The sequence below is a fragment of the Diospyros lotus genome, chromosome 12 (genome assembly GCF_014633365.1).
Source record: "Diospyros lotus cultivar Yz01 chromosome 12, ASM1463336v1, whole genome shotgun sequence".
Classification (NCBI taxonomy): Eukaryota; Viridiplantae; Streptophyta; class Magnoliopsida; order Ericales; family Ebenaceae; genus Diospyros; species Diospyros lotus.
Window position 1 is genome coordinate 4,771,082 of NC_068349.1, and position 20,607 is coordinate 4,791,688.

The 20,607-nt window shown below is 36.4% G+C and overlaps 4 protein-coding genes across 5 annotated transcripts; 1 reads left to right on the forward strand and 3 right to left on the reverse strand.

Moving 5' to 3' along the window:
- LOC127787369 (RNA exonuclease 4-like) lies at positions 1-4,495 on the reverse strand. 2 transcript variants are annotated; one of them, XM_052315374.1, is made up of 7 exons: positions 4,348-4,495; positions 3,259-3,410; positions 3,023-3,156; positions 2,418-2,836; positions 2,106-2,312; positions 939-1,019; positions 1-429 (listed from the first exon to the last, which is right to left on the reverse strand). In XM_052315374.1, the coding sequence occupies exons 1-7, from the start codon at positions 4,392-4,394 to the stop codon at positions 168-170; spliced, it is 1,302 nt and encodes a 433-aa protein (XP_052171334.1). In that variant the 5' UTR covers positions 4,395-4,495; the 3' UTR covers positions 1-167. The 2 variants fall into 2 exon arrangements, with proteins under 2 accessions (XP_052171334.1, XP_052171335.1); XM_052315375.1 differs by lacking the exon at positions 939-1,019.
- Positions 4,496-9,095: 4,600 nt separating this feature from the next.
- On the reverse strand, positions 9,096-9,536 carry LOC127786794 (uncharacterized). Its single transcript, XM_052314456.1, has one exon. It carries the CDS (start codon positions 9,534-9,536, stop codon positions 9,096-9,098), a length of 441 nt encoding a protein of 146 aa, XP_052170416.1.
- Positions 9,537-10,306: 770 nt separating this feature from the next.
- On the forward strand, positions 10,307-14,631 carry LOC127787444 (endo-1,3;1,4-beta-D-glucanase-like). Its single transcript, XM_052315497.1, has 7 exons — positions 10,307-10,561; positions 11,040-11,061; positions 12,275-12,401; positions 13,022-13,112; positions 13,253-13,342; positions 13,750-13,850; positions 14,098-14,631. The coding sequence occupies exons 1-7, from the start codon at positions 10,408-10,410 to the stop codon at positions 14,275-14,277; spliced, it is 765 nt and encodes a 254-aa protein (XP_052171457.1). The 5' UTR covers positions 10,307-10,407; the 3' UTR covers positions 14,278-14,631.
- Positions 14,632-15,783: 1,152 nt separating this feature from the next.
- LOC127786639 (sm-like protein LSM2) lies at positions 15,784-18,449 on the reverse strand. The gene is made up of 3 exons (XM_052314167.1): positions 18,301-18,449; positions 18,038-18,196; positions 15,784-16,125 (listed from the first exon to the last, which is right to left on the reverse strand). The coding sequence occupies exons 1-3, from the start codon at positions 18,301-18,303 to the stop codon at positions 16,006-16,008; spliced, it is 282 nt and encodes a 93-aa protein (XP_052170127.1). The 5' UTR covers positions 18,304-18,449; the 3' UTR covers positions 15,784-16,005.
- Positions 18,450-20,607: the final 2,158 nt, after the last annotated feature.

A 20,607-nucleotide genomic window follows, 5' to 3' on the forward strand; every position in this document is an offset into this window, starting at 1 on the left:
TAGCTTCCAACCAGGCTGAATCCTCTCCACGCAATTGCAATAAAACTTAATTTTGTTAAGATATTTACATCCAGTTCCAGGGAATCCAGACAAGAAAGCAACATCCTGTGCTGGGCAAAAAGACCAGATTTCACAAATAATGAGATTATTTACCATCAAAACTGGGTTTATGGCCTTGAATCCAAGCACCAACATTTGTAGTTGGATTTTGAGATCTGAAAAAGCTCGTCCGGGGTCATACTCTCTAGTTCCTTGGGTTTCCAATTATCAAAGCTATTGCCATTGGTCATCAAATTATGACTCTGCTGAGCTGCAACTGATGCTTCCAACCCTTGGCTGCAGTGATCTTGAGCGCGGATCCTCTTATATAATCTCATTGCAGATACGCAATCTATGTAAGGATCGTGCACCCCTGACTGGATATCATACCTGGAAAACAAAAGCCAGGTGACAACTAAAACAAATTGGAACATTTGAATCAATTGTTGAAAAGCTAGGCTGCAACTACTCCCTTTTGTTGGGTTTGGTAAAGAAATCCGTATCAGTTTCTTTGTAGGTCAATTTCAAACTCAATCCATCCTATAAGCAATTTAAGGAGCTCCCAAGATCCATTAGGTTTAAGCTATGCTATTTGCAAGAGCTAAAAGACAAGTGCACTAGCTCACATAAACTTGAGTCAGATGGCTCAAAGGAATCTATTGGAACTATATGAGGTGAACAGCTCCAAAATTATGAAATAGAAGCCAAACATTTCTTCATCATATCATGCAGCACAAATTCATGCAGTTCCAATCTATTATGAATACATGAAGATGTCAATTTAAGCCTTACTATGGGGAAGGACCTAATGTATGAACAGGAACAGGAATTCACAAACAAGTAAGATGAAAAATCCTAGACAAGAAATAATAAAGCAAATAGGAAGTCAAGAAACTTGCCCAAGATATGTCCTTGTTAGGTATTTCAGAGAGTGGCTGACCAGATTAGTTTTCATTAACGGACGGTATTTTGCTGTATCCCTGCATGGTGAGGAAAACAGCTTCAAACTACAGAACTGGGAAAGTTCCATTCAACAACCAATCTTTTCTTCAACAGGCAGCAAGCAAAGATTTGAAAATTCAAGCCACCTAACCCTAGGCATCCAAAAATCATGGTCCACAATAAAAGTTTTGACTCAACAACAATGCAACCAGAATTAAGATTCATTATTCCAATACCATGCAAAACAAAAATATGCAGTTTCTTATACAATAACTTAAAAGTTAAACGGTGGCCAGGAAACAGCAATATAAGAATAAGATAATCATCATTTACAGTTCTGGCTAACCCATAGCAAAAGGCCAATTTGAAAAGGGAGAATGGAGGAAAAGGGACTCCTGAAGTCCATTTTCTTTGCAAAATCCATTTGCTTTGCAGGTATGGCAACAAGAAGTAAACAGTGTGCCTGAAGTTCACATTAATTTGTGTCAAAAATCCAAATGATTTCCAGGTGCCGTATTCTTTTCAATGTAAGCCAAATAGATAATGTCTAGCCAAGGAGAACAAAAAAAGAGTACAATCAAGGCAAGTAGAAGGTACAAAATAAATTTAAGTGGTTGGCCAAATGATCTAAAGTTTACATTTTCCATTACATATGATGAAACTATGATTCTAACTCATTTAAAGTTAATGTTTTCGTTCTGGTTCAGATAGAAACAGCAATAGTCACGTCTTGACAAGGTTGCTAATACCAGTCGCCTGCCTTCCCCCCCCCCCTCCCCCCCCACCCACAAACTTCTATGGTTTAGCAGAAAATACATATTTACATACAAGCAGCTGCACCCAAATGCCCACCACAAACAACATGAAAAAGAAATGGTTATAGTATTGTTAACTCTTTATTCCTACAGTAAAAGATGTGTGTGATAGTAGTCCCATGATCATTCCCATAGATGATTAACCTTTCAAGTCGACTAAGTTGATGTATAAAAGATGGGTATAGGTTGGCCAAGCATGAGAAATGATGGGTGTAGCTGCTTTGATAGGCTTTTGGCATATATCTTGCTAAGAAGAATAAAGCATCATATGAACAAGTTTTCTCAGATAATCAGTGTGGAAAATCTTACCTGAGCAAGTGATCAGGATAATGCATTCGCAAACATTTCAAATCATGCTCTAGGTCATGACCTACAAGAAGCCTAGCCTTTCCACCATCCAACCGTACTCTTCCAATGGATTCTCCATTACACAAGATCTGTAATAGTATTTCCTGCACTTCCCTGAGTGGCATGGCATCTCTAAGATGTTCTTCTGTTATACCAGTAACTTCATATCTGCTCAAAAAGAAACAAGTATCAAACTGATATAAGATGGCCCCTCTATAATGGCCTAATAACATAGCCTAAGATGGATAAACAATCAAACAAGAATATAAATACCTGAAATTAGTGACAGGAATCTGAGGTTGCACGTAAGTGTGAAAAATCAAATTCTCATCTTCCTCAATGAGGCAAACCCTAGCACAAACATCAAGTGACCCATCACTTCCACCACCAACCATTTCACAATCTATTGCAACTGCTTTGAGATCACTGCTGCCATCTACATTGTTTGGGACTGATACAGCAACTGCTTTTAGATCCCAGTCGAGATCTCTATTGTTTGGAGCAGAAATAGCAACTGCTTTGTGGTCATTGCTGCGGTATGCACTGTTTGAGACTGAAATGGCAATAAGATTGGGTTTGCTGCTGTGGTCTCCATTGTTTGCAGCTGAGAATGCAACTGCTTTGGGATTGCTGCTGGGGGCTCCAATGTTTGATGATGAAGTGTCAAGATGGGATTCTGTACAAGGCATTTCCTGCATAAGTAACAACAACTTAATAACAAGAACATGTAGGAACAAATAGAAACAGAAACAATTCTGGTTTTCTGTTTTTCACCAATGTAGGAGTCCTTTTCAACTCCCACCCTATTTCCCTTTTGGAGGTAACGGAGATTTCTCAATTTGCATGATAATCTTTGATAACTTCTCTGATCAACTTACAAGGGGAACAGGGGCAGGAAATTGGCACTTTTCTTTATGCTCACTAAGACTAGCTGGGCTGTCAAAAACTTTCATGCAAAGGCTGCAACCTTGACTAGCAAAGATCTTTGAACAAGTTGCTTTAGATAATGGTCCTAAACCATTAGAGAGGAATTGAAACAAAAGAAAATAGCCAAGATAATTAGATTACCAACGAAAAATTATGAATTCATTTAAGTATGATAAAAAAATCTCACCAGTAAGATGCTCTCTTAAAGATTCAAAGGTCTTGCAATGCTTTATACAAACTCCACACTTGGGCTGATGACGTGAGTGGTATGAGACAATCATGTGTTCAACAAGGTGCTCTTTTTTCTTATATTGCTTGAAACACGCTGAGCACTTGTGCCTGTAAATAGAGCAGTCATTCACCATCCACAATCCCTCACAAGCCAAGCAACATATTATTCAAGAACAAACAGGACAAGTTAATGAACACACGAATACTACAGTCTGTCAGAACCAAAAGTTAACCTGTACCATTTTTTTTATGTTCACTAGCAAAATCCTGCTTGGATGAGTCGGACATACATGAATGAAGAAGCAAACTAATGACTTGGCTCCAAAAATTGAACTGTCAAATCACAATGCAAGTAATATTTGAGTACAATTTGATTTATGGACTTCTTATCTCTGTGCCAGAACAAGAACCACACAGTGAGGAAGATATTATACGAAAAGGGCAACACTACTATTTATATCCTTAAATTATCCAAGTAATTCCAGAAAGCTGCAAAGATGGAGCCCGAAATATAGTTCAACGCGCCATTATATACAACGGACGTATACATACTAAACCATTAGCTTCTGATATTTGATCTAAACCTCAATCCAATGGAACTTCAGTTCAGACAATAGACCGCAGGAATAAGTCGAATCAAAGACTGATGAACAACTAATTCTATCAATTGGCATTTATTTAGCTACTTGCGATCCGAATTCCATTGAAATGGTAACAAAGGTAAATCCCAAGCGTAAATCAAGACATCATCAAAGCCGAAAATGGAAATGTTCTTGTGAATTTGCACAACCGCAGCTAGGTCAATGAGCAACTGTGCATTTCAATGCCAGCTCACTCAAGAAGCAAAGCATAGTCTTCAATTTGCGTTTGGTCAGCAAAATGGTCTGCCCGAGCCCGTGTACTGTCCTTTTTACAAATCGTGTAATTCCTGATTTCCGCCATTCCACAACAATTTCCTCGGCGACCAACCATGTTATCAGCGCAATGCGTAAACCTAGGCCAAAAAAACAACGTATAAGAAGAGAGAGAAGAGCGGAGAAGTGACCTCGTGGTTGTCAGGGTTTTAGGAGATTCAGCTTCGGAATCCATCATGCTGTATCAACCGGCAAGGGCGAGGTGGTTGTTAGGGTTTAGTTTTTGCACTCTTTGACCTCGTGGTTGTTAGGGTTTAGTTTCTGCACTCTTTGACTCTGTACGAGTGTTAAGTCTTTTGTACGACGTAGGGTAAGTTAATATATTTTACCGTTTCGATTTGGGATTAAGATAAGATGAGATAATAATGTGAGAATTATGCTACATATACGTCATTTTTGTACATTATGAGTTATATAAAGGGATATTATAACTAATATATCTCTAATCTTTGTGCGCCTCATGCATCTCTATGTATCTTGTGAGAGATTTTTTTGTCATTAATACACATTTATATAGTTCAAGATGTACACAAAGGTATATTAATAGCATTTTTCATAATGTAAGGCGTGTTCAATTATAGATATAATCGTGTTATTTGAAAAGATAAGATAAGTTAACTTGTCGCCCCTTTATTAATGTCATTTTAAATAGATAATTTAGCTAACAAAAATATATTTCAAATATAATATTTCATTTGAAAAAGCTAACATCAATTTACCAAAATTCATGAAGCTAAAATTGGCCCATTGAACCCACACCAATTGAGTTTAACAAAAAGAATTATGATATTAGTAAACATAATTTAGTGTTTGCTCTATAACTAAAATGAAGAGTACTCTTATTCATCTAGAATAAATGTGATTTATTTTTATTAGATAATAAAAATATACATAATAAATAGGATAAATTATATACAAAAAATTACATTTAGGGTCATGTGTAACTTATCTCTTGTGTTTTCAATTACATCAAAAAACTTCTTGCACTTTCAAAATGTTGCAATCAGCCACAATCTATTGTTATTTTATATAATAATCTACATACAAAATACAATTTACCCTAAGTGTAGAAGGATTTCATATAATTTACCCTAATAAATATTAACACTTATACATTTTCATTGTCTAATAAAAATGTGCCAAAATCTTCTAGATGATTAACATTATTTCTAAACTTAATCCCAAATCTGCCCAATTGTTGAGGGATGGGGCTTTAGGTGTTGTGGCATTAGAATGTATTTGAGAGGTATTTATTAAATAAATGTAAGTGAATGGTATGAAAATGGGTCAAATGCAAAATACTTTCTTACCCCCAATATTTTAGAATTAAAAGATACCAATATCTTATATAATGTACAAATTATGTGACATACAATATGATGTACACAATATTATTATATTTTTTATTACATAATATATTTTTATATTACATAAAATACTAACGCCTTTGGATACCGTAACATCTCTTACTGGGAAAATGCAGAGCCCGACAGGTTTACCAAAAGGGGGTAAAAAGACCATTTTACCCCCACGCCCTGCTCTCCCCCTCCTCCTCCTATGGATTCCTTCTGGTGATTGTCGGCGAGGCGGTGATGGTGGTGAGGTGACGGAGGCGAGGCCGGGCGACTGCAGCGAGGTGCAACAGCCATGGCAAGTAAGGGAGACGCACAGAGTGAGAGGGGGGGTAGTGGCCCACTTTGTAAATTTGCAAAGTGAGCGGGGCAAAATCATTATTTTGCCCCCTATCTGTAAGTCGCTCGGTAGGCCTATTGGGCCTTGTAAAACGACTCATCTCACTGATATTGCAAATCTAGAAGAATGATTGTGGCTGTCTAGGCACTTAAATTTAATATTTTTAATTAATACTCTAGCATTAATATGTTTAGATTGATACCAGACAGATGAAAAAAACGAACTAACGAATGAAAAGGGGGAAGTGTCAGCGAGCACGAAGAAATAACTGAGATAGCGCTATTTGTAGAAAAAAGATTTATAAAACCTTTTACAGAGTGATATATCATGATATTTTGATATTAAAATATTGCGATTTTTGTTTACCCCATTCTCTCTCTCTCTCTCCCTACCCACGCTTGCCCTTTCCTGCTCTTGTTGCCGTCTTGCCTCCTCTTACCGCTGCAACCTCACTGCCTTGTTGTCTCGCCTTCTCATTGCGATATCCTTCAACAACCAACAATCTTTCAAACCAATCGAGGATGTAGCGGGTAGCGACGGTCAGCAACCAATGAGGGTGAGGCGGGCAACTAGGCGAGGATACATCCCGCGGAGGCGGTCGACGAGCGGGCAAGGAAAAGTCAAGAGCGAGAGATAGATAGATGAAAGAAAATGTGTGCTTTAGGTTTTTTGAGTTTGGATCATTTATTATAAGGGCAAATTAATCATTTCATCACTCTATACACTGCCTTCTATATAATATTTGTACAAAAACAATTTTTCAAATAGATTTACAAAATGATATTCTCGCAATAAATTAAGGATTTATCACAATAAAATCGCCATATTCTCTTATCTTCTCTCATTCTTTCTTTTTTTCCTCTTTCTCTTTCGGCACTACCTCTCACAACCTTCATCTTACTGCTGCCTTTGCCTCGCCACCCGTCGTCGTCGTTGTCTCACACTCGATGCCTACCATTGCCTCGCTTGGCTGATGGCTGATGCCATGTTTCTTACCTGGCCGCCTACTGCATCCTCGTCTAACAGCCTCATCTCTCGAGGCGGCAGTCGGCCAGGTGAGAGGCGAGGTGGCGATCGGCCAGGTGAGAGGTGAGGCGACGGTTGGCCAGGCAAGGCAGCGGCGAGCGTCGACGAGGCAAGCTACGTCAGGCAATGCTGATGGGAGAGGAGATGAAAAAGAACAGAGGGAAGAGAGATAATAGAAATGAGTAAAATGATCATTGAGATAAAAGAAAGAAGACAAAATTGTCTTTTCAATTTACCTCTAAACTCACCTATTATAAGTGATTTTTTATACAAATAGCATGATCTTTATCCAAAAAATAATGCTACACATCCAGATTGCCTTATAGAATTACAGGTAAGTTTTATTTTTTTGCATTTTCGCCTCTCATCTCTTCCGCCCACTAGGTGGTGTTATCTTTGTGTTTTAATTTTGAGTTTTGAGTTTTGAATTCATTTTGAGTTTTGTGTTTTGAGTGTCTGTTTTGAAATTTTTAAAAACGCGTTCTTTTTGCTATTCTGAAAAACTGTTTCTTAAAATAGAAAACTAAAAAATGCGTTTACTTCGAAATTTTGAGAAAATTTATTTTAGAATATTTTATTTAATAAATCTGATTGAAAGTTATAAATATTTATTAATAAATTATAAATTTAATTAAAAAAATTTAAAATATAACATAATAATCTAAACATATATAATATATTAAAATTATAAATTATATTTAAAATTATGATCTAATAGTCTGTTTTGAAATTATAAATTATTTTTCACATTAATTTTGAGATTTAAATTACTCATAACATAAATATTAAAAATAATAATAAATCATAAAATAACAAAATGTTGATTTATTCAAAATTTTAAAAATATAATTAAAAATAAAAATTAAAATAAAAAATTGGGAGTAGAGATAGGGCTATGGCGGAGGAAGAAATCGCTGAAGAAAGAAGGAAGAAATGGAAAGGCAGGAGGCGATGGCGGCAAGCGATGGCGGATCTGGGCATGGCGGTAGCGGCGATGGCGGATCTGTGCATGGCGAGCGGCGACGATGGCGGATCTGGAAGAGGAACGGCGCAGGTGAACGACGAAGCGCGACGGATCTGGAAGGGATAACGACTTGCAGCGGCGACATAGGCGAACGACGTAGGCTGCGGTGGCAGGCGCTGCGATGGCCGACAAGGAAGAGATGGCATCTGGAAGGGAAGAGGCGGCGACGTAGAAGATGATTGGGGCAGTCGCAGTGTTTTGGGTGAGGAGAGAGAGAGAGAGAGAGAACGAAACTGGAGGGTTGCTGGGGGTGGGTGGGGGGGACCGTTTTCCGTGTTTTGTGTTTTTGATAAGTTTCCACTGAAAACACCCAAAACAACAAAATTGTTGTTTTGGGTTTCCTTTACAAATTTTTTCCTTGTTTTTGAAAATGCGTTTTTGAAAATAACAAAGAGAACACGTTTTTAGTGTTTTGAAAAATTGAAAACTCAAAACAAGTTGAAAACAGCAAAGAGAACAGCCCCTAAATTTTCCCTCCCCCTCTCTCTTTCTCTCTCTCACTTTCTCTCTCTCTCCCTCCCGCCAAGGCCGCCGTCGCCCCAACCCTCCCTCTTGTCACCCGACCCCTACCGTCGCCAGCCTCGCCGCACTCACCTACCCCACCGCCACACCCACCTTGTGTTATCGCCTTTTCTGCTTGTGGCATATTTGCAGCAACTGCTTTGCAATTCAGTGGTTTGAAACCCATCTTTCGATCTTCATCCTTAATCATTGTAGTCTTGAAATTTAAGCTACAAATTGAAGTCATTTTTGGAACGAGAACGCTTTAAAAACAGATTGATTGCTTATTATTTTACTGAAAAAATTGAAATGATGTCACCAATGCTAAGTTAGAAGTCCACTGCCCACCCCATAAATTCAAATAAAAGTGAGAAATTTCAGGCATTTCAATCCTTTTGCAAATCCAGTAATCAATACAAGCACAGAAACTAAAAGAGAAACTCTCTCTTCCTCACCCAAATCACCATTAAAGAAACTCAGAAAGTATAGAATACTTCTGTATTATATTGTCAAACACAGATGAAATCTTTACATCCCCAAAAAATCTCTGGAAAATCAAACCAAACCAGACCAAAGAATGAAAGAACTCATTAATGAGAAAGAAAAATTTCAAACGAAATCGAGTGTCAATCAAATTCAATACTGTTTGTAGCCAACAACAGATTTGGCAAAGCCTCTACCGGATTTCCCTCCCTTGTTTTCGCCGTTGATCGCATTCGCGGCCGTCGACGAGAACTGCTTCAATTCCTGCCCAACATAAGCATAGTTCTTCCTCGCCATCAGGCCGCCGGTTCTCTTTTCTGCCAAGTTCTCCGACTTACTTCCCCCTGATTTCGCGTACAACATCGCGTTCTTCAAAGCCACCGGAGGTGTTAGAGATTTTTCCATCATCGGCGGCAGCGTGTTCGCCGGCTTCCTATTCTCCTTGCGCAGAGAAGCGGAGAAGTTGGGCATCGACTGGGCTAGAACGGAGGACCCTTTCTGCCGGCTGGGCGGCGCCGAAAAGCTGCCCTGAAACTTGACTTGTTTCTTGGGCGGGATAGATTGGTGAAAATAAAAGTGAGGGAACCTTGGCATTATTGATGAAAATAGGCCTGTTTGTTGCAGCTTTAAAGTTGTAATTTCTAACTTCTAATTTCAAAAAAGTTGTGATGTAGTGTTTGTTTTAGTTTATAGAATTTTAATTTATAGTTTCTATTAGCTTTTAGAAGGGGTAGAAGCTAGTTTTTTCAAAGTTGGGGTACCCCAGCTTTTACAACTTCTGTTTAAATAATTACTTGTTTATAACAATTTTGTCCTTATTTTTAACAAATAATTACCCTCTTATCTACGCAATTATGGATTTTTTTTCTCCACCGTTATTTCCATTTTCAAATCTCTTCTTCTCTCTCGTCATCTTCCTCTCTCTTTATGCTTTAATTAATTTTTTTATAACACCTGGAACTTATACATATACACTAATTAATTTTTAAATTATCATTCTATAACTACTAAGGGTATTATAGACAATTATACAAAAATAAGTTATTTTATAGCTTATGGTATCAAACACCACAACTACTTAATTACAATTTCTAAGAAGTTATAGCAAACAAGTTCACAACTTATTCTAAATTTTAGAAATTATAATCTAAGAAGTTATAAGTTATAATTTCTTTAATTAAGCTGCAACAAATAGGACATAGAAGCTTTGCTCTATTTCCTTCGTTGGAGAGACGTTTGAAGACTAGTGGGTGACTAGTCGTACGAGAGAGAGAGAAGAGAAAATTCAGTGTGCGGGAGAGTTGGGAGGGGGTGGAAATGCAAAAAAATAAAACTTACCTGTAAGACTTTCTGTAAGGCATTCTGGACGTGTAGCATTATTCTTATCCAAATCACCCTCTGTGCTCTCTCTTCCCCCATCTTTGCCTCGCTCGTTTTGCGTTGAGTACGACAGCAAGCACAAGAGATGGAAGACTCTGATTCTGAGTGTTGCAAGAACCCACCGACACTGAGCTCAAGCGCTGGATCAGGGTCATTGGTGGAAATTGGGGGCCTCAATGCCTACGTTGCTGGCTCATCCCACTCCAAGCTTGGAATCATTATGGGTTCGGACATTTTCGGTAATCGGGCATCCCCCTTTCCCCCTTTCCTTCTATGATTTTGGCGTTTTAATCCCAGATTGTTCTCTTTATGTCATACATAAGGGCTTCGTCCAATTTGACCTCTGGCCTGGTCATTCTGCCTAGGAACAAATCATGGATCTCTTTTTGAGGGATATTTTGTTATGTTTGAACTTTTAATTTACTTCTTTTGTTGTGTACAAATGCTGGAATCATCAAGGGGGTTTGAACTTTACAGAGCCAAAATAGTACTTCAACTGAAAAAATTCAGAACATTAGCATTATTCTATCCCCATTTACTACTGACAAACCTTTTTCTTTTTTGCGAAATTTATATGGAATCGAAAAAGGGGAAACATGGAATAATTGTGCATGCATAAACATGGAGTATCATAAACAGTATGACAAGTGAATAATACTTTTTAGTGGTATTTGTTTTTGATCGTGTTGTTATTTACTTGTGTATTGCACTTGGCAGGTTATGAAGCACCAAAGCTGAGGTATGTTTAGTGCCCTCCTATTTAATTACCACCAATTATTGTTATTCCATTAATGATAAGAGGTGCTGCCATTTTGAATTTGTGTTGGTTTCCAAAATTTTCTGTCCATTTCCAGAGATTTTCAAAATGAAGACTGAAAACCATGTTTGATTGTGTTTGGTGTTAAAAAAAAAAAAGAGAAAGCCCAAGTAAAAGGAATGGTAAAACAGAAATGCCCAAACTTCTTTCCTTGAGTTCATTCCATTTATTCTCTCTCTCTCTCTATATATATGTATATTGTTAATAATTATTATTAATGTTATATTAATAATATAATTATATTAAAAAATTGAACACAAGCACAAAATCAAACTTTTTTTTTTCAGTTCCATTTTTCCTTATTTTAGTAACTGACAGCAAAATCAATCTTTAGGTTCAGTGTTAATTTTTTCCAACTAAAATTAACATAACACAGAAATATGAACACGAACATAACAAAACTAATAGCATTTTTAAACAGCCCCTGAACTAGCATGTTTTCTTCATTTCTCCAACTGATCATGACTTCTTCTTCTTCTTCTTTTTTTTCCTTTAAGATAAGAACGGTCGTTTGTTTGGTTTGTTCTTGATGTAATAAGGTTTGGCCTATATGTTTTTCTCTTCACTGCAAATATGTTTGACCGTTTCAAAATTTATCTTCCAGCCTTTTGCCACTTCCTTTAGCTACAATGTTTTAGATAACTTTTAGAAGTAGCAAAAGTTACTGTCAATTGCTATGAGGAAGCACAAACGATCACTGTACCCAAATGTCCATCTATACCTTCACAGATTTCAGGCAATTTTCTTGCATTGTTAATAATAATTCTTTTTTCCCCCCCTAAGCTCAGCTTCCCACCTAGAACTAACAATGAAGAGTTAAGGGTGTGTTTGATTAGGGGGTGGAAAGTGAGGCGGGTTTCCAATTCTCACCCCACCCCCTAAGAACTTGATTTCAAGGAAAATATTCACTTTTTGAACTAAGATGGAATTCCAATTCACTGTTTGATGGAATTTTCTAGAATTTAGATGAAAAATGAATTCTACCCTCATTTTTCACTCTTATCAAACGCACCCTAACTTCTTTAGATTATTATTTCTCAGCACTGTTTAATGTGTTTTTACTTTTTACATGCAAGCTTTTTACATTTCCTTTGGAGGTAAAATCATATTATGTTTGTCAATGACTACCATGAAGGAAGATGGCGGACAAGGTTGCAGCTGCTGGATTCTTTGTGGTGGTTCCAGATTTTTTTTATGGAGATCCCTGGGATCCTGCTGATAAAGAGAGATCTTTCAAAATCTGGATGCAAACTCATGGAACCGTTTGTCTGCAACTCTGTTTAATTAAAGTTGACTTTTATAGATTTATTAGGGGGGCCATTTAAATATGCTTGTAGTTTTCATGTGTTTGTTTCCAGCTTTTATTTCAGATATTTGTGTTCAGTTTTTGTTTTCATGAGAGAAATGAAAACTGAAATGTTGTATGACAATGCTGTTTGTTTTCAAAATTTTGAAAAGAAAAACTAAACATGCCATTTGATTAAAAGAATATTTATTTTATATGTCAATTGAATATATCTAATAATTCACTTATATGCAAAATATATCACTCCACCTAGTGGAATTAAGGCTTGTGATTTTCCATTTCTGAAAGCAAACATTTCTAACCAAATTGTATTTTGTATTTAGGGATGCATTTTGTTTTTTCCCTAAATTTTGAAAATGAAAACAGAACATAAAAAAACTGAAACAAATTCAAATGTGGCCTAAGCGTTTGACATATCTCATTTTGTTATTCCATTGTCATGACTTGGGCTCTTATTAAAAAAGAAAAGGTGGCCCAAATCATGGCATTTGGCACAATCAAATTATTGTTAAGCAATACATGGTTACCCAATTATGCTCAAATATTTGTGGTCATCATGTTGCTGTTTCTTCCCAGGATAAAGCAACTATAGATGCAAAATCAGTTATTGCAGCCCTGAAAAATAAAGGCATTTCTGCAATTGGAGCTGCTGGATTTTGCTGGGGTGGTAAGTTTTAGAAAAACCTCTCTAGTAGTAAGAATATTTTGAAATGCTTTGTCTTGACAGATTCTGCTGAATAATTGATTCAAGAAGAACACTTTTTTTAGATCCTTTGTTAAGTTTCTGATTTCTTGATATCTTATCAGGAAAGGTGGCTGTCAATCTGGCAAAGACTGACTACATTCAAGCTGCAGTATTGTTGCACCCTTCACTTGTCACTGTGGATGATATTAAGGGTACTGTTTTACTGGAAGCTCAGATACCTTGTCCTGTTTTAATTACGAGATGGTATGCTTTCTATGGGAAATTTGGGATTTGTGTCAAATTCTAGTGGTATGGATTTTGATATGTTCTTGATTCAAAACATTATTGAATGAAATCCACTTAGGCACTTCCGTTTCATGCAATTGGGCCATATTTGGATTTACAAGTGATGCCGCCCTTTTGTCTCCATTAGGCTTACTGTATAAAATTGGACCATTCTTACACTCTGAGGTTGAACATACTTCAGAGCAGTGGCTACCTGAGTGAATTCTGTTTGATTTCTTGTGATTCTGTCTGCATAAGCCTGATCTAATTGCTATAAAACACTGATTTCATTTACATGACTGATTTCACGGATCAAATCGACATTTTTCTTCAGAAGTACAAGTGCCTATTGCTGTTTTGGGAGCAGAGTTTGACAGAGAGACTACACCACAGCTCCTCAAACAGTTTGCTGAAATTTTATCCTCCAAACCTGAGGTAGGGACTGACCAAGTACATGGTTTCTAGACCAGTTAAACCACTGTTATTCTTGGGATTTATTTCTTAAATTCCTTAACCCGGAGCTGTGATTTCCGATCCGTGCTCTTTTCATGCATAAATAATTTTTAATGTTGGAGGACTAAATATTTAGAAGGCGTTTAAATTTTGATGCTCTTTACCATCCTTTGCCCAATTACTTTGGATGAGTCCCCAGTTTTGATACCAATTTTTGGTGGCTCTGCAGATTAGCAGTTATGTGAAGGTCTATCCTGGTGTTGGACATGGATGGACAATTAGGTACAAGGATGATGATGAAAAGGCCATCAAAGCTGCAGAAGAAGCATATCATGACATGTTGAACTGGTTTATCAAGTATGTCAAGCAAAGAAAAGCATCCTGCCCCTGGTTCTTTATATGTTGTTAATTAAATTAACAACAGATATTTTCATAAATAGAGATGATCAACGATCTCACTTATTAGCCGGATCAAAGCTTGGAGAGTCCTCCTTTCACCGTATTGTGATATTAACCCAATAGTTACTGCTGTAACTTTGTGTATTGATGTCATGCTTGTTAACTAAATTAACAGCAACAGATATGATCATAAATAGAGATGGTCATTGATCCCACATAGCCGGATCAAAGCTTGGAGAGTCTTTGTTTCACCGTAGTGTGATATTAACCCATTAGTTACTGCTGTAACTTTGTGTAGTGATGTCATGCTTGTTGTTAACTAAATTAACAGCAACATGTATGGTTGGTCAGTGATTCCACATAACGGGATCAAAGCTTGGATAGTCTTTGTTTCGCCTTATTGTGATATTAGCTCAATAGTTGCTGCTTAACTTCATTTAATTATGTTACTGGACCTTTTGGTACTCAAAATTGCAAGTTTGGTTTTCAAATGAAATGTATATGCATCAGGGCCTTGAATCCCAAGGGCTTGGTTTGTTGGTTCTTGATAAATTTACAAAGATGAATTGATCAATGTACAGTTACTGCTGGTGTCTTGGGTTCAATTATTATATTCATGGCCTTGTAGGATGCTTGGGTAAGAAATTGGATTGAATGGATGAGATCATAGGGATCAAAAACCATATTAACTTGGAAACACATGTAAATAAGGTGGAGACTTTTGGGGATGAACCCAGAATTAATAAACGACTTAAATTAATAATTTACCTAGACTAATCTTGGCATGGGATATAATTAAATGTTCGTTCACCACGGTAACATTGAGCAAGGTAAATTAATAAAACAGGCTCGGAGCATAGGTTAAATGGTAGATAAGTACTATGTTTGGATTAATACTAATAAGTCATGAATTTGATATTCAACTTAAATAAGGAAGCTAAGCCCTTCTACGATTTACTTCCTTTATTGAAATTGAGAGTATGAAAAATGAAAGAACACTCGAGAACAGTAATTTCAACATAAATTAATAAAATTAATTTTTTTAATTTTTTTTTATCTTCTATCTTTTATTCTTATTAAATTTTTTAAGCGTAAACCCCCCCCCCCCCCCCCCCCCCCCCCCAAAAAAAAAAAAAAACCTTCTTTTTATATTAGCCTTTTGATTTAAAGCATAAACTGATTAAAAGCAATACATTATATATAATTTTAAGCTCCTTTTGCTTATGAGTAATGACACCAGTAGAAAAGAAAGACCCGCTTTTTAAGAGTTCTTTCAATATTGTCATAACCTTAATTTGTTATAAAATATTAAATTGCCCTTTTTAAACCCAAATAATATACTGCAAAGAAAAATTAAAAATAAATAAATAAAAGAAACCATTACAAAAGCCCATATAAATTTCTTTTTAAGCAAATAAACTTGTCAAAAGCAAACTTTTCTGGGTAATAAAACCACTCCAAATGGAAGACTAGGCTGGCGTATGTTACTTAAACCAATAAAAAGAAGAAAATACACTTGTGCTGCAATAGCAACTTAAAGCGTATTAATTATTGTGTAGCCCAATTAAGAGGGGGAAGTGGGAATTTTTGGGGATAATACTAACCATCTTTCATAATGCACAAGTCAAAAGTACCTAGTCCAAAACACCAAGTCATTGGAACAGAAAAAGCAAGCAACTTCAAATACAGAACGCATTACATCTAATATCCGTAAAATGTAGTTATGTCAGTTTGATATTCAGCCCCCGCGAGCTTCTCTTCTTGTGGCATCATGAAGTAATTCGATGTCAACTCCATCTGCAGGCAACTGAACATATCTCACCACTGATCCTCTGATAAAGCAGTTTCTCACAGAGAGCTGTCACATACGGTGAAAAAAAAAAAAGAAATCAAATCATCATATACAATTTCAAAACATTGGAAGATGTAGCAATAGCAAGGAAATGCTTGGTAATACCAATATCAGCCAAAAAACCATGGAGACTCTAAGCTAGATTTATGCTTGGCAAGGTCAAACAAATTAAACGTGAACAACTGCACAGGTAGGTCTACATTCCAATAGTTAAAACATACACATCCAACACATTGCATTCATCACATAACTCTCTATACATGTCCTCATTGTTTTACACTTGCTGAAAGTCAAAATTAAGTATGGCAGTGAGCCGGGTATGAGTTGTTAACTCAAATTACCTTCCCAGTTATATATTAGTTCAAGAATTAGTCTCACATTAAATTGAGCCAGTATACGTAAAATTCAGCAATCAATTTATCAGGAAATGCATTTTAAACTGCATATTGGCATGCTTACTATCTCCCTATTATATAATCAACCTAGATATGTCAAAATTAACAAACATCCTAGTAAATGACTCTGAACAATGACATGAGCAGAAGTAATAATATATGAAGTCCATAAATGACTTACAAACAAATCAAAACAGAAATTCAGATTTCAATTACCAAAAGATAATATTACAGCCAAGAGAAAATCTATCCAAAAAGAGACTAACATAGCATATAGAAATCTTTACAAATCCATAATGGTTTTACTAAGGAAAACTGATAAATGGTTTCATCAACTATGCAATAGAAAATACTTCAATGGATATTTGAGTTCAATTATAGATCTAAGTAAATCATATCATGCTTGAGGCATTGAACAGATTATGGAGTTGTGGCTTTGGATCCTCATGGCTTTTCTATATCCCACCCCCCGGATCATTCATCAGTGCATGCTAACAGCAAAAAAACCTTGTCTCTCTGACAATTATTAAAGCAAGAAATCAACCCTTCAGGTGCAAATTGGTTTATTGCCTAAAACATTTTTGTTGAATATGTACCATCACTGCAAGCTAATAACAACTTACAAGTCACAAACACCTCTAAATCACTTCCTTGAACCACACATCATTAACAAAAAAATTTAACCATCTTCAAAAAACAACAAATATTCCATCTTCCTGATTTTGCTCCTTTCTCCTCAAACATTTGATTCCACTGTTCAAAGTTTCTTGTTCTACTAGTTAATTCTAGTAATTTTTTTTATCAGTGCAAGTGAAATAACTTCCTTGCCCATGTAAGAAAGCTTTTGAAGTTGAAATGAAAAGGGAAAGAAAAAAAACATTGGAAAAATTCAATTACAGAGCCAATTAATTAGATCAACAATGAAAAATTGATAATTTATATCAGGAAGTTGCACTGATTCAGGATGAATTCAATTTGGTAGAGGTGGTTTTCATCCACCACCTAGATCTGGGTTTCAAATCTCAATACCCCCCTAAAGAGAGTAGATTCAACAGTAAATGGTTATGGCAATTTTGACTAAATTGGACGGAAAATAGTCATGCTTCATGGATAATTGTGAAGAATATATAGTCACACGAATTGGGGGAGCTATGACATTTAGGGCACATGTGATTTTAGCTTGCGGCTTGGTCTGTGTGTGTTGACAAAGGAAAGTGATTCTCATTTGGTGCGTATGAGGGAACTAATTCAGGTTGAGGACGAATCAGGTTGGAGAGGGAGCACCATTACAGCCAATCATGCCTCTCCAACTCCAACTAAACTCACTAGTGAAGATTCACATCCACATAACAAATAACCTATCACAGCCAATCAAACAGTTCATCAAAAGAAAGCACACACAACACGTTCACATTCAGGACACACAAAAAAAAAAAAAAAAAAAAGCAGCACAGAGAAGAAAAAACAAAAAAACTAAACGAAACCCTAAGTAAAAGAGCGAGGAGAGGAAAAAACAAGAGTACCATGTGGGGGTACTTGTCTTGATCAACAACCCTAGTGTTCTCAAGCTTAATGTTGAGGTACTGATCAACCGAATGCAGAGTTCCCCGGATGGCCAGATCGTTCTTCAGCTCCACTGTCACTTCCCTGCCCACCATGTCCTTGAAATACGAGAAGAACAACTGCAACAGCCATAGCCAGGGCTCGATCGATTAGAAAGAAAGCAAAAGCAACGATTCAGCGAAAAATTTAGAGATGAAAGATCCACGTAAGAGGAAAAAAATACCATGTTTGAGGGGAAAATTGTCCGGGCGCGCTCGAAGTCCCCAACCCTCGAGCTTGTTGACGTGGGAGAGCGTCTCGAGTTGCTTCAAATGGGTTCATTATTATTTACTAAAATAACCCTAGTCGGCGTGGGGCGTGTTTGGTCGGAGGGATTTGTTACTCCTACTTCTGCTTTGAAAGATGAAGAATATCGCAAGAATTAAGAAATCGGTTATATAAATTTTATTTATTCAGTTATCTAAATTATATTTTAAGAAGACCACATCTCATATCTCATATTAAGCCTAAAAATTTGATACAAATTTGTAATTTCTTTCGTTATACTAAGTTTTTACACATGTTGGTGTTGTTTACATATTTTTGATCTTATACTTTCATGTTTTTCTCGTGTGACCATTCGAAGTTTTTGTTATTTTGATTACATCATAAGATTATATATATTTTTGAATTAATTATACACCTCAACTAAAGTGTATAACACAGGTGCTGAAATACCCAAATTGCCTTCACGTGCGTGTAAACAACCACCATTTTCGCCACAACTTTTTCTTTAATAGCCAGTGATGAGGCATAGGAGGTGGTTGGCGACAAGTAGAGATAATGGAAGATAATATGTGGTAGATATGATAGTTAGCAAAGAGACTAGGCAGGCAATGCGGCAAGACAAGAAGTAGCCACAACGACATAGAAGAGATGGCTAGTGACAAGTACAGAGAATAGAAAAGATGGTGCAAGCTGACGGCTATGACAAAGGTGTAAAGCTCATTGTCGATCGAGAAAGGCTGAAGGCGTCGGTGGTGGCAAAAGATGCAAAGGCCATCATTGGCGATGGCAAAAGGCAAAGAGGTGAAGGCATCGATGGTGGCGAAAGGTGTAGAGGCCATTATCGATCGGGAAAATGAATCACTAATACCTTCGCCTTTTCACTTTCTGCCACCATTGATAATAGCCTCCACACCTTTCGCCACCGTCAATTCTTTCACTTTCCTCCATTGTTGATGTCTTCACCTTTTTGCCTCTCGCCTTCCTCGACCAACGACAACCTCTGCATCTTCTGCCATAACTATCGGCCTAGCACCTTGTCCTCTATTCTTTGTACTTGTCGTCGATCACTTCCCTTGCCTCATTGTCGGCTTCTTATCTTGCCACACCACCCACCTAACTTGTTTTCCTGTCACCATCTTTACCACACCTTTTTTCTCCATTTTATGAACTTGTCACCGACCATTCCCTCTATCTTATCGCTAGCTATTGAAGGAAGTTGTGTTGGATATGGTGGTTGTTTGCAAGCGCATGATGGGTGATTTGGGTATTTCAGTGTGTGTGTTGCATGCTCTAATTAAAGTGTGCAATGAATTCGAAAATGTATGATTCAAAAGTATAATTGAAACAACAAAAAATTCGAGTGGTTACATAAAAATATAAGGGCAAAAATATATATTTAGCCATTACTAAGGCTGACTCCATCAGGTTCAACCAATGCCATTGCCAAATTTAGGAAACCAATTCGAAAATCATGCCTCCAAAAGTCCTTGCCATCACCAAATTGATTTGCCAAATTTTTGGCGAAACTCAAAAGGTTCACTAAGTGTGGTGATCAAAATCTTCAAGGACAATATCGCCATCTCTCCCCCCACAAAGGCCATCAACATCGGAAGATGACAACATCAACTGAAGAAGAGAGGTACATGTGTGGTGAAAGACAAATCAACGGCCAGATCTGATTGTTGCGGTGATCGACAGCTTGCGGAATGAGTAGAATAACTCTACAAACAAACAACTTGTGGTTTGTGATTTTTTTTTTTAAGTTTTATTTATTTGTGTATTTGATGAGTGATATTGTGTATTTGATTATTGATTTTTGTATTTGATTATTGAATTTGTGCATGTGCACATTTGATTATTTTATATATTTAATTATTAATTTTATGTATGTATATATGATTATTTTATATATGAGTGTATTTAATTATTGATTATTTGTTTGTTAAAATAAATAAAATTAAAATTTATTAATAAATAAATAAAATATAGAGTGTTATTAAAACAGATATAATTTTTAAAATAAAATAAAAATAAAAAGTAAATTATTTATAATATAATAAAGAATGTTATTTATAATATAATGAGAAATAGAATGAAGAAAGCCGTTGGAGTGAGCCTAACAGCCCAATATGAGTTGAACAATCATTGTTTGACAACTACTCCAGAATTTTACATAACCATCATATCTTGAATTTTAGTAAAAAATTATCCTCATTAGCATCCACACCACACTTGTATTTATCTTTAAATTTCCATTCCATGA